General features: G+C 35.8%; 2 protein-coding genes across 2 annotated transcripts; both read right to left on the bottom strand.

The window, feature by feature from the left end:
- Positions 1–2,750: 2,750 nt before the first annotated feature.
- On the bottom strand, positions 2,751–5,736 carry LOAG_08356 (nucleotidyl transferase; the record flags this gene model as incomplete). The annotated part of the gene is made up of 8 exons (XM_003143888.2): positions 5,598–5,736; positions 5,280–5,387; positions 4,862–4,952; positions 4,259–4,505; positions 3,941–4,066; positions 3,587–3,684; positions 3,353–3,470; positions 2,751–3,134 (listed from the first exon to the last, which is right to left on the bottom strand). The coding sequence occupies exons 1-8, from the start codon at positions 5,653–5,655 to the stop codon at positions 2,751–2,753; spliced, it is 1,230 nt and encodes a 409-aa protein (XP_003143936.1). The 5' UTR covers positions 5,656–5,736.
- Positions 5,737–7,556: 1,820 nt separating this feature from the next.
- On the bottom strand, positions 7,557–11,055 carry LOAG_08357 (hypothetical protein). The gene is made up of 6 exons (XM_020447675.1): positions 10,873–11,055; positions 10,426–10,540; positions 9,801–9,978; positions 9,292–9,544; positions 8,259–8,837; positions 7,557–7,907 (listed from the first exon to the last, which is right to left on the bottom strand). Exons 1-6 carry the CDS (start codon positions 11,048–11,050, stop codon positions 7,693–7,695), a joined length of 1,518 nt encoding a protein of 505 aa, XP_020302121.1. The 5' UTR covers positions 11,051–11,055; the 3' UTR covers positions 7,557–7,692.
- Between the last annotated feature and the right edge of the window lie 1,735 nt (positions 11,056–12,790).

Raw genomic sequence — 12,790 nt, forward strand, 5'->3', positions numbered from 1 at the left:
GTCCATCAGTTTGTCTGTCTGTTTTTGCGATGTGTTTGCTTCCGTGTGTGTGTCTGTGTATGTGCGTGTTTTTGATTACTTGCATAAGATACACCGTATTTGAAGATCCGATCAAATAATAGACAGTTTCTGGTGGATTTCTGAAATTCCGTATCAGAATTGTCTTTTTTGATCTTAGCCAGTAACTTCAGCATGTATCAAATAGATCCTGCTAATCATCAAGAAATAAAAGCGTAACACGGCTGTTTACAACAAAAATAATTTAACGCAATGAAAAGTCTGAAAGAAAACGCAAGGATGCGCTGTGCGGTCTTGCGATTACAGTTCATTTGCAGACATGTGATTCATCAACATCGATTAAAATCAGTTAAATTTCCAATTATATAAGCAAAAAGGAACTATAATTAGGGAAGGAAGTTTGTTGGAGTTATCGATTGGGTGGCAGGATGCGGTGCAAAAAGACCAGAACGGTAAATGTGACCAGTTGCCGATGAAACGAACCCATCACTTTTCTCTTTCACTACACTCCTATTTCCCGCCAATTTCAGAATTTATTTATTTCAATCTTTACACTTGCAAATTCAACTAATCGATCGTTCACACCACTCAGTTAAGTCTGATCTCAACAAAAGCCTGTCATTTAACCTGTCACATTACTTATCAATAGAGCGCAGATGGTGTGACTCATTGAAATCTGAACTGCTGTACAGAACAGATACTATATGAGGGCAGCTACTAACATGATAGTGTGATATAGTACTAAAAATCTTCCTTGGCACGTTCATTTCACAAGTATCATCTCTGTCAGATTCAGTAAATGAGTCTATTTTCAGGCATCCTGAACCGCTTTCTGAAATCTCTTAGCCTGCTGTGTGTCCTACCAAATAGATCCCAATGGCCACCATACACAATCGATTAAGAAACTTACGGAAAATTGGCAATATTAGCCTAAGAGCACGGTCTTCATCCAATGGATGGACGAAATCCTGAGAGGCAAATCCAACTACGAGCACTTTAATCGCAGCAGTGACAGTGTGCACTTTAACAGCTGGAAGTTATCTCGTCTGCTGGCACCAGACTCGACCTTTCATAGATCCCCTCAAACAGGTTTGAATTGTACCCATTCTGATAATCAGCCTCAAAGAGAAAGTCTCTTTATTTTTCATCACTATCTCCTGATTCTGAGAATGGGTAATTTGCGCAACTACTGTTTCCCATGGATGTGGTAGCCATCTCAAATTTCACTTTCCGGAGTCAACTATTATTCACCAATCGTTCACAGTGGTAGATAAGATAAAAACGTCATACTGCATTATTATTCTGTTGCCTAATTCATCAGGGAGTAACGTGTAACGGCGAAAGCATTCTTCAACGCGGTCAAAACATCACTCTCTAGTGCTTTATTTTTCGCAAAATAAAACACAAGGATTGACTAGAATATTATACAGAACAACAAAATAAACATGAAGAGAAACAATTAAGAATAACACAATTCAGCGAAATGAAAGCGTATCACAGCTGTTCACAACAAAAATAATTTAATGGAATAGAAAAAAGCTTAAAAAAAAAAACAAAAACAAAAACCCAAAGACGGGCTAAGCGATCTTGCGTCGATTACAAAAACATTTAGCTCACCTGCAGATATAAAACGCGCATTCTATAAAATAAAAGTAGGAACAAATCAAAAAACTTGCGAATAATTAGAATGATAAAATCGTTGAACAGGAAAAGACCAATGGAAAGGCACAATTAAGGTAAGGACTTTCAATTATGTTTAAACTATTTTGAAATTCAAATAAAGTGGATAACCAATTAATTATATTAGTGTTCCAACATCAAATAAATAATTTCTTTGTATTAGAAATACCCAATGTGAAAAATGTAAAAGGAAGAAAGGGAGCATATTATTAGGCTAGTCAGATCTTAATAAAACATACGGCATTCGCCAAATCGGCTCAATACCCCTGACGAAACTGAAAGGCTGTAAATTATTTATTAAATACAAAAGACATGATTCCTAAAATCGATGATCGGTGGAAGGTAACTAATTACTGTATTAAATAAAAAAGTTACACAGCTACTATCGGAAACTTTCTTGGCCGAATTTTTTCCATGTTGAAGAAATGATTGAATGCGAGCACATTGTGGGTGAAAAATGTTCTTGAAATGTTATGGGTTGTTATCTCGTAAAAAAACTGTTCTAAGTTATCGGAAATATGAGCGAATGGAAAGCCAAGATAACAAAATGTATCCCACTCAACAATTAGTAATTAAGAGACAGTAATGGGTCATGATTTTCTTGAAATTCTAAGCTGTAAAATTCGAATTGTTTTCCTAAAACGGACTACTCTAACTTTTAGTGCCCAAATTTTGGTGTTGAAATAATGAACTTTCGAACTCATTCGTCTTTCAAATGTAACTTCTCCAAAAAACAAAAAAGTCAACGCGGGAAGTCAATAAAATGGAAAGATAAGGCTGAGTAAATCTCAAAGAAGGACATTAACGAAGAGTAAAACATCCCATCGTAACTCCCATGGATTAACTGGCTATGTTGATACTCATCAGGGACAAAAAGTCAGGTAGTACTGGACGGGAAAGTTCCACACCTCAAGAGCGATCAAAATTACGGAATAAAACTTGAAATCTTCTTTTCCTTGAATCGTAACATCTTCTAAATATTAAAATGAAGAAATATAAAGCCGACTCAAAAACTACCTGCATGAATATTCGTTAGCAGTATTATTTTGTGTTCACAGTATTATTTGGTTTTTGTAACTGGATGTGAGTTCTTTGTATGGTAAAACGATGGAATTAAGAATAACCGTTTCAGCAGGAACATGAACGTCGGATCCAAGAATAGTTAGTGATGGATTAAGACGGCCATCAATGTTGAACAATGGTTTATTGTCCAGTTTAGCAAACGGAATGTTTGGATTGGGTGAAATTGGTGTACCTTCTATACGTGCCCATGCACCAACAACACTGCGCCATCCGATTACTGAATGTAGTACACAGGCATGCTCGTTGATTATTGCTTCCGCTAGAACAATAGTTTCACGAACACGGACACCGGCTGCAATTTTTGCCTTCGCACCAATACTCACATTCGGACCTATTTTTGCACTTGGATGAACCTGGAATAAAAATTTATTCAAAAAAAAATCTGAAGCTTAAGTGTGGAGATTAATTCATGGCTTAATTCATTTAGTTCATTAAAATTTGATTAGAACAATTCATTAAAACTTAATTCATTTAATCCCTAGTTCATGGCCTCATCTCTACTACTGCACTCATGCAAAGAATACAATGAGAGGTCAATCGAAGCAAATAAACCAAACTGGCAAACATTAACCTCAGCAGTGGGGTCGATGAAAACATCACCAATGATTTGTGCCCTGTCATGGCATAGCCGTGATGGATCAGAAGCATGATATAAACGTAGGTAATGGCGATTTGCATAAAGTGCTGCACTGAAAAAAAATATACTGCAGTTAATAAGCTCATATGGTGCACTAAAAGATATGGAGAAAATAGTAAAGCCTCACTCAAAAACTTCAGTAATCATTTGCTGAAATATAAATCTTACGCAGCGGTTTTCGTCTGACTCCACCAACGTTTCGTTTTTAGTGCATATAGTACGGATTCTGAAGCCATCTGTGGAAAAATCTCGGTTTCAAACCAAACCTAAAACCATCAAAATCCGGATATTGAATTAAAAGTCTTTAAACAGAAATAAGTAGCTTTCGAGTATAGCCATAATCAAACAAAGACCGAACATATCGGAGGAATTCCAGACATAAGCTTCCAATTTTCCCATCAAATATTAAGTTTCCTATCAAAACTTACATAAGTTTCCCATCAAACTTTGGCTTAAGAGGCAAATTTACTACTATTTATATTCTGTAAGACAGATTTTAACGATGTTATAAATTATACATACTTGCTTTGCATCTGAATAACTGCGTACTCTACCAATCCTTTCAACAACACTTGCGCGTAGCAAGTAAACACCACATGAAATGTGCGGTGAGACAAAAGTTGTTGGTTTATCGACATAGTGAAGAACCTGAAAAAGACATTTGCCTTAGAAGTAATGAAATTTCTTTGAAAATTAAAAATTCCAAAGTGGTAGAAATTCAGAAATTTCTGTACACCTTGTCTTCTTGAAAATTTGATATGTCCTCATAAGAATTTCGATTTCCGATACCAGTTCAGTGATTACTAACACCAGTATTAGTATTTTATTTTACAGATTAACCTTTCCATTCGGATCAATTACGACGGAGCCATAGTTGATGGACTGTTCACGGGTAGCCTCGGTTGTGAGTAATAATCCATGAGCGTTATGTTTCACGATTAGTTCATGGGCCATTTCGGCAACTGGCAAATCACCACAAACATCAGCGTTAAGCACAAATAGTGCACTTGGATTGTCCTCAAGTAAGACTGAACGAAAGTGGTATAAACCACATGCTGTGCCCAGTGCCCCAGGTTCTTCCAGGTATCTGCAAGGAAACAAGACCCTGAAGTTTTTTTGCTGTCATTACTGACTTCAACCCAAAGGAATCAAAGAATCAAATACCGCAGTAACTAAAATCAAGGTATTTCTTCCTATAAAAATACACATTTTTGTAAAAAGGAACAAAGTGACTTTAGTTAAATCTACGAACGAAATTTTCCTTCCTTTCCTCTCCAACTTCTTTCAGAAATGAATAGTGACAAATAGTTCTAAAATCAGCGAAGAATGCAGCATAAAGTTATTTCATGAAACCAGTAAGAATTTGAAATTTTATATACGTTTATACTTCAAATCTACAAATACTGTCACAATGAAAGAGGCAAACAAATAACAGAAATTTACCTGATTCTAATCCCATATGTATCCATACATTTTTGGATAAAGTCGTAAAAGTATTTCGCGGGATAGAATCCAATCAAATAAATTTCCGTTACTGCAGCCAACTAAAACTAAAATCATGTCCTGATATCAATTTCCAAATTTCCAACTTCTACAAAATTCTAAGTTTCTCATCTGCATTGATAAAAACAGAACTGACATATTTCTGCATTTCATGAATATGTAACTGCATTTTATGTTTCAAGGTTTTAAGAGTTCCAATAAATTCACTCAAATTCGTGTGCAGCGTGTGCAGGATGTATCTGATAATGATGTTTGCGTTTATTTACAAAACGATTCCCAAAATATTTCAAAGGCAATATTTAAGAAGCATATCGCCAAGTTCCTTGAACATTGGAGCAATGACCAGACGCAAAACCACTAAAACTTGCCTTTGAAAGCTGCTCAATATGATGTTCGACAAGTGGCACCCCAGCGATCGGAAATAGCGGTTTCGGAAGCTGTAGTGAAAGTGGTCGAAAACGTGTACCTGAATGCAAACGTACGAGGGTGAATCAGAGACGAAGTGGGCAACGGGAAACAGCGTATGCAATCAGTAGAACTGGTAAAAATATAAAAAAAGCGTAGAGAGAAATAACGGCCAGACTTGCAAGCAGCATTTCAAGGAATTTTCACTTGAATTTCAGGAAATGTTGATTTCCGACAATGGACGACAATGCCAAATTTTAATTCGCCCTACCTTTTTGTGCACCACCAACGAGAACGACAGCTTTCAAGGTCGTCGTCATTGATGTCATCAGTTACGTATCGCCTCAATCTGACTGGAACATTGACCTCAATTTTCAGATGCAATGTCAGATGTTAGAGAATTCCTCCAAAATTAGGAATATATAACTTGTTCAATAAAATACAAACAGAGAAAAAAACGGCAAGAACGGGGAATTACAGGGAGAAGAAGGGAATGTTGGAAACAGTTCGGGTAATGGAACAAAAAAGAAAAACAAAAAAAAAAATGAAAACTGTTGAGTTGTAAAAAAATTGGATTTCTTGATTCTGATTATATCAAGTGTTACTTCAATTTAGCATCATTCTCTCAAATGAAAAAACAAGCATTTCCCGTACTTTTTATTTTTCAAGTTAATCTAGCATTTTGGAACAAACGAAAAATTGAAGCATTAATGTCGAATTAATTCAATCGAATTAGAGCAGTTCAAACGGAACTCATCAAAAAATTTATTCATCTTGATAAAAATCGAAAAAATTATAAGCTTCTTTAAAAACATTTTTCATCCCATTCTCGACTGTTCAGTGTTCATGTCCAATTAAATTTCGGGTTTGTTATGTATTCAAATCAAATCGGTTAAGGAAGTCAGTGTAGTTCTAGTGAGCGATCGGTACTAACCGGTAAATGAATAGGATGGCGTAGCTGGAAAAAACAGAACCACAGAATTTGGCAAACTGAATGGTGGTATCATGTAGCTTCGACAACTTGAGACATCAGAAACAATTGCAACATAATTAAGGAACTGAAAATAAGGAATAACAAAGAGGGTTAGACCGAAAATCAACTTCGCTAAATCATACATTTTTTTAATGAACGGATTCGAAAAAATGGAAAATAACTTGTAGAGGACTGAGAAACAGTCCAGTACAAAAGTAAAGAGAGAAACAAACTGAAAATGAATCATTTACGGGATGCAATATATTTCTTCACAGCATTCGAACCCAATCAATTAAAAAATGAAGATAACCGGGATCAAATAAACTATAAAGACCAAGTGCTAAGATGAATGAAAGCGTCTGCCTCACTCAAAAGATTGTCTAGTTAGTGCATACTATTATTTGGTGATACTTAAAAAATCGATCGTTCTTAAAATTTCTAAGTTTTAGCAAAGAGGTAAACAACAAAATGGAAACAGGATTTTTTGTTGTTAGCAAGAAAACAATCATAGTTGAAACCAATAAAAACAATGGATTAATACATTATTAAGAATGGGATAATTTGGGAAAAACGATGGAGAGAAACCTGGCTTTATCATTACAATTTCTTTTTTTTTCATAAATACACATAAGAGTTGCACACAAATTATAATAAAACGCAACGAAAATGTACCGAAGCAAACCAGATTACTGAATTATGTGGGTTGGACCACTTTACTCTGGTAAATGGTAGTAATTGCAGAGTATTAGGAAGGATTACCCTGCAATAAATGTACCCATGCCAGAAAAATACCTCATCAAATGTCAAGTTTTGCATGACGATCAAAACAGTGAGGTGAACAACCACTTACTCAAGCAACTCGTGAAGTGAAAAGCTATATGCTTGTGAGACAGTCTAAAACAATGGAAATAAATAGAAACTGAAAAATGATAAAGTTCGCCGGATCCATCCTTCAAAAATTTAGTCAACTCTACTCTCAGCAACGAAACCTACTGTGATCCACTATTTCTTTCAAAACATGCTCGAAAAAGCAGAAAACAGTGTATTTAAATATAGGCATAAAAACCATTACATGCAATGTATTGCCTTCAAAGACTAATATCACAGAACTTTTTATTGTAATAATTACTCTAAACAACGACAAACCATAAAACAAAGTAGTAGCCCCAATAAATAATAAGGAAAACAGGCCCTATTATAAAAATAGACAGCTCCTTGACAGAAATTACGAAGATTTATGAAAAGAAAGAAACACAAATGGAAAGAGATAAAATAAATGACCGCTGTAGTGAGGAACAGCTGCAAGAAATAATAAAAGAAAGGCGAAAATTCCCACATGAGAACATATTTTTTGGATTCTTTTCATTTACCATTCGGAAGGAGAAAGACAAAATCAATATCCGGACGGCTGCAACGGAAAACGCATGTGATGCAAAGGCTGTGTACCGCGAGCAAATGGATTTGGAGCACCTGCGGCCGTACCGAACGGCATCGTTGGTGGTAGACCAATGGGGGGATGCACAACAGCTGTCGCTGGTGAATTACGTTCAAAACTACCAAGAGGTGCGATTGAGGATGGTGGAGGAGCTATCGAATGCGGTGACATACCTGGAAAGTAAAGTGTTAGCTAAAGAACAATGACTGATGGATTAATGTTAAAATCAAATAAAAGCGAACAAAAATAGTGTCTTGATCAACTGGGATTTAATACCAAGACCTTCATTACACTACGATTTCATGGCTAATTTCAGATTCGCCACCTCTTGCTAATTTCTTTGATCAAGCCTAACCTAACAGATAGATGTTAAATATCATTCCAGTCTGTTCCGAGTAGTTGTCCTGTCACACCTTGACATACAATTCCGCATTGTTTCAACCGACTTCTATCAAAAAATTCTAGATAGAAATAAGCTTACACCACTAAAAGTATGTAAACCATAAAAATACCCGACTGTGAACCTGGTCTTGCCGCCGTTGGATTGAAACTTTGAAGAGTTGCTGGGCTTCCTGAATAGGACATCTGCTGCGGTGAAGTTTGCGACTGCATTACAGTACTGACCATTTGTGTACCGAAAGAAGTTGGTGGTGCGTCGAATCCGGAAGTCGGTGGTAGGCCAGAAACTGGCATTGATGATGCTGGTGGTGGTAGTGTACCAGGCACAGTGGCTGGTGGAATCTGAAGTGGTACTTGTTGAGGTGGCTGCGGTAATGCATTAGCACTGCCTATCATATTGCCAAACGGCTGCTGCTGATGTTGCTGTTGTTGTTGTTGCGGTTGCGAAGCTGAGACACCATAAGATGATATATTCTGGCTCAGGGGTGGCATACCAAAGCGGTATTCCGACTGTGGAGCAGAAATTGGTGCATTTGGCTGCTGTTGATCGTATGCATTTATTGCCGGCAGTTGTGTTTGAAGTGGCAAAGATGGTGGCCCAGCTTGCAATGGACCTGTTGGAGCTGACGGTACTAAGTGAGACGGAAGAGCTTGAGGCAATAAAGAATTCGGAGCCGGTGCTGGGGGAATACGATCACCCGCTTCTGAAAGGTACAATCTGTTTTGTTTTGCTTCATTTCTTTTTTTTTTTAAATTAATATAAATTTCTATACGGTATAACTTTTTCTTATTAAAATAACCTAGTTATGAAATATGAACAGGGCATCTTGCTGTATGTCGAAAATAATAACAGTAATTGTATACAAATACAACAGAATACATTGCTAAAAGATCTAGGCAAATAATTTTTTGTAAGGCTAAGTTAGGTATTCTAAATAACCATGTAATAGATATACCATTATGTGAAGTGGAATGTTCCAGCAGTTCCAGCAGTTAGTAACATAAGGTCCACATACAATATCCTTATACAGTTGTGTTCAGTGTACAGTAAACTCAACTACTTAGAAGTTGTAGCGAATGGTGAGATAGTTAAAATGATCAACAAAAGCAAGAAAAATACAAATAATCCAATAAAATTCACTTGAAAAATAAATTTACCGCGTTGTGTAGGAGGAAACGATGAAGTTATGAGATGAGTGCTCGATGATATATCAATTTCCGTATTTGGTTCACTGTGTGAACCTTCTCTTGATGATGTAGAATGCCCGACTGACTGAGAATTTTGCACATCAACTGGTGTGGTTGGTGGTAGTGATATGCCATCCATCAGCTTTCTATGAGGAGCGTCTTTGTTGGATGAATCAATTTTAGCCGAAAGAGGTGCACCATAAGTTGATGTTAAATTATTTACCTGAATTTATTCAGAAAACTTTGCTAAATGAAAATAATCTTAGGATTTCTGAAGTAATGATAAAGAAGTGTCAACACTGGATAATTTTTGAGAAATTTTAGAATACTTGGCATTTTAGCAGAGCAAAAAAAAAGAAAAAACAAAAAACTCCGTGTTTAATAAGTTGTATTAAAAGTTTCATATGCTTTTAAACTAATCATCACCATAAAGTGGGAAATCAGCTTCCAGTAATTTCAATAAAAGCAACAAAATCTACCTGTTCATGGACAGATGGTTGGATTGTTGCAACTGATTCGCTATTTTTCATCAAATTACCAATGGTACATTCTCTGACAACTTCACATTTATTCATTTTGGTACCAATCTTAATTGCTTTCAACGTTTCCAGAATAGAAGTGGCTGTATCGCGTACTACTTCTAATTGAGTCTCTAATCTAAAATTAAGCAGTGGAATACCATCTTTCCTTCCAATTCCTATGACCAAAGATTTGTTAATCCTTCAGGTTGTTAATCCTTCAAAGCTGTTTGCAGTATTGTTTTACAGACTTCAAGCATAGTAGCATATTCCATTTCTGATTTATCTATTTTCTAATCAACTGCTCACATCAGAGAGCTTTTTCATTGCAAAAAAAAGAACAGATATGGTTAAGAATTAAACAAGTAAACTTTTCCAGACCAACCTTTTTTCCCGAATAATAACTCGCATTTCCTCTTTTTCCTCTCCTCTTTATCCAACAAATTAATAAAAACCTGTGCTATTCATGCTGATTGTAAAAAGAGATTCTTACGGCATCTGGTTAAGTTCCCCAATTATCCAAATAAGTTGTATGAGATAACTCCATCACTTATTTTTTGTTACTTGCTTTACTAGAGTTACTTACTTCATTACTTGAGTAGAATCACTTTCATCACTTAAAACGATTATCGAAAGTTTTGTTTCCGTTTGAAGTGCCAGTAACAAATCCGTATCATCCGCCAATGTTATATAATCACCATCTGTAATATCAATGTAAATCGGAACTAATATATATACTGTGGATGGTACAATAATTCGCGATGAAATATCTTCCATTTCCCAAAAAAGACCCAGGTCATTAACTAAACCATTTGAAACTTAGATAAATTTAGGCTTGAACAACTGAATTTCTGCACCTCAACATATGACTGATAACAAAGCGTAGTCGGTCAACAAGCGACAGCAAGAACATACTGAAGCTTTCATCACAAATGTTCTACCTTCTTTTCTAATTATGAAACTCTTTAGTCGCCTTCACTGGAAGCGTTCGTATTTCAAGTTTTCAAAATATTCATGCAAGAACTCAGCCTACCTTCATCCTTATATTTCAACGATATGTTAGCTGAACTTTGAAGCTTAAATATTCGTTGCATCATTAAAACAAGATCGTTGTATGACATGTCATCGCTATGGTGGATCGTCATTTTACGCACATCGTTACCATATCGTGCCTTCAACGTTGTGGTTACCACCTTACCATTTGATACCATTTTCTGTGAATTCATTGTTTGTTTTGCAAATTCCCAAAACATCTGTGCTCGTACAAGCTAACATAAAATCATAACAGGATTTACATTTCATCAGATAGAGGGCAAGACTGAGGATGTCCAATGTTTGTATCTTTAGCCGGTGCTTATACTTCAAGTAATTTCCACGTAGATTAATCATCAGAAACGAAGCTTGATCTTTCACAAGCATATCTTGACTGATGGAAAAGTTCACGAGTTAAATAGTGCCCGCGAAATGCAGGATGATATCCAGGAAAGGGAAAAAGTAAATCAAGAAGCAGAACTTGCAATCTGGAACCCATAAAAGAACTGAGAAAACGGATATAAGCTACTACCGATAGAATGAAACAGCTAGGATGGTATTTTTGGAAAAAAAAAAAGGCAAAAAAACAGATAATTACAGCGATCAGGAGATAAAATGCACTGTGAAGAACTACACAAGTGATCAGAGAAATGATTAGTTGACTTTTTTTTTATTTAAAACAAATAAGGCAACGGCAAATTCTTGCAATAATGAACTAGTGTGACAGTCTGATTGAAAACCTTCGGCTTGATTCATACTCGAGCAGAACCCCAAACCAGACCAGCTAAACGAGACTCAACATCTCAATCCGTCGCTTCCACTTCCACGTCAACTTTCGAGCTAATTAGTCGCAGCGATGCGGAAATGATGATCTACGCTGTGAAAATTGTAACCTCCCACCAGGATATTCGGTAAGCTTACCGGGATTGAATATTAAAAATGGTTTTATATATATAGGAAACTTGGTGCAGTGAAAATCCTTCTAATGTTAATAGTAAGATGTCAAATCCTTAAAGTTAAGAACTAGATTGCATCAACTAAACATAGCTACCACTTCCAGATATTTATGAACGGAACCGATTAGCCACTTAAACGTAGTTTTTTTAACCTTCAAGTAGTTCAAGTACTGTAATCTTCCGATTAAAACTTGTTTCATTTTGCGTAAATTTTATATAATTTACAAATTTCAGGTCGAAAATTTTCATAATGCGCACGCAGACACGCAGACGCATATTTCATGTTGCGGATAACGGATTTTTTTGTATCTCAGTTCAAATTCAAAAGAAAGCAAAGGCAACTAAAGTTAATGACTGTAGAAAGTTCCTTTCGGACGTGAAAATAATCGAGCCAAACAGACTTTTACGTGAAAAACGAAAAGAGTTTATTGTCCTCCGCTATTTTTTACAATATGAAGAAATTCACTTATGTTAGTTATATTTCCCTAATTACAATTTTATCTCGGATACACTGTTACATACAAAATATCGGGACAAGATGAGAAAAATATTGCCCTTGATCCTACTAGTGCTGTTGGAGCCTCTCTCCCTCATTTCCCCTCTGCTCATGCCTCATATTGTCGGGAAAACTCCAAAAATCATAATGCAAATTTTCTGTCGAATTGTGGAAATTAAAGTTACATTCAAACAAAATTTTCACAATATCCAACAAACGGGATGACGAAATCTTGTAAGTAAAATTAAAGCAATGAAGAGGATATAAGCTAACAATGGACAGCATAACACAAAAACGTTTCAGTACCTATACAATGGACAGTGCCAAGGAGTAGCCATACCTCCATGATAGCCCGGAAGGAGCTTACAAAGCTCCTCCCTAATCCTTATGTATATATATATATATATATATATATATATATATATATATATATATATATATATATATATATATATATATATATATAT

Source organism: Loa loa (genome assembly GCF_000183805.2).
Source record: "Loa loa unplaced genomic scaffold supercont3.18, whole genome shotgun sequence".
Classification (NCBI taxonomy): Eukaryota; Metazoa; Nematoda; class Chromadorea; order Rhabditida; family Onchocercidae; genus Loa; species Loa loa.

Bases quoted from the DNA above. Each gene is read 5' to 3' on its own strand.
- LOAG_08357 (XM_020447675.1), bottom strand. From the start codon at position 11,050: ATGGTATCAAATGGTAAGGTGGTAACCACAACGTTGAAGGCACGATAT. The intron at 10,541-10,872 runs GTAGGCTGAGTT...TTGATATTACAG, and splicing joins GTTGAAATATAAGGATGAAG to ATGGTGATTATATAACATTG. The intron at 8,838-9,291 runs GTAAATTTATTT...TGTACCTTTCAG, and splicing joins GTTTCCTCCTACACAACGCG to AAGCGGGTGATCGTATTCCC.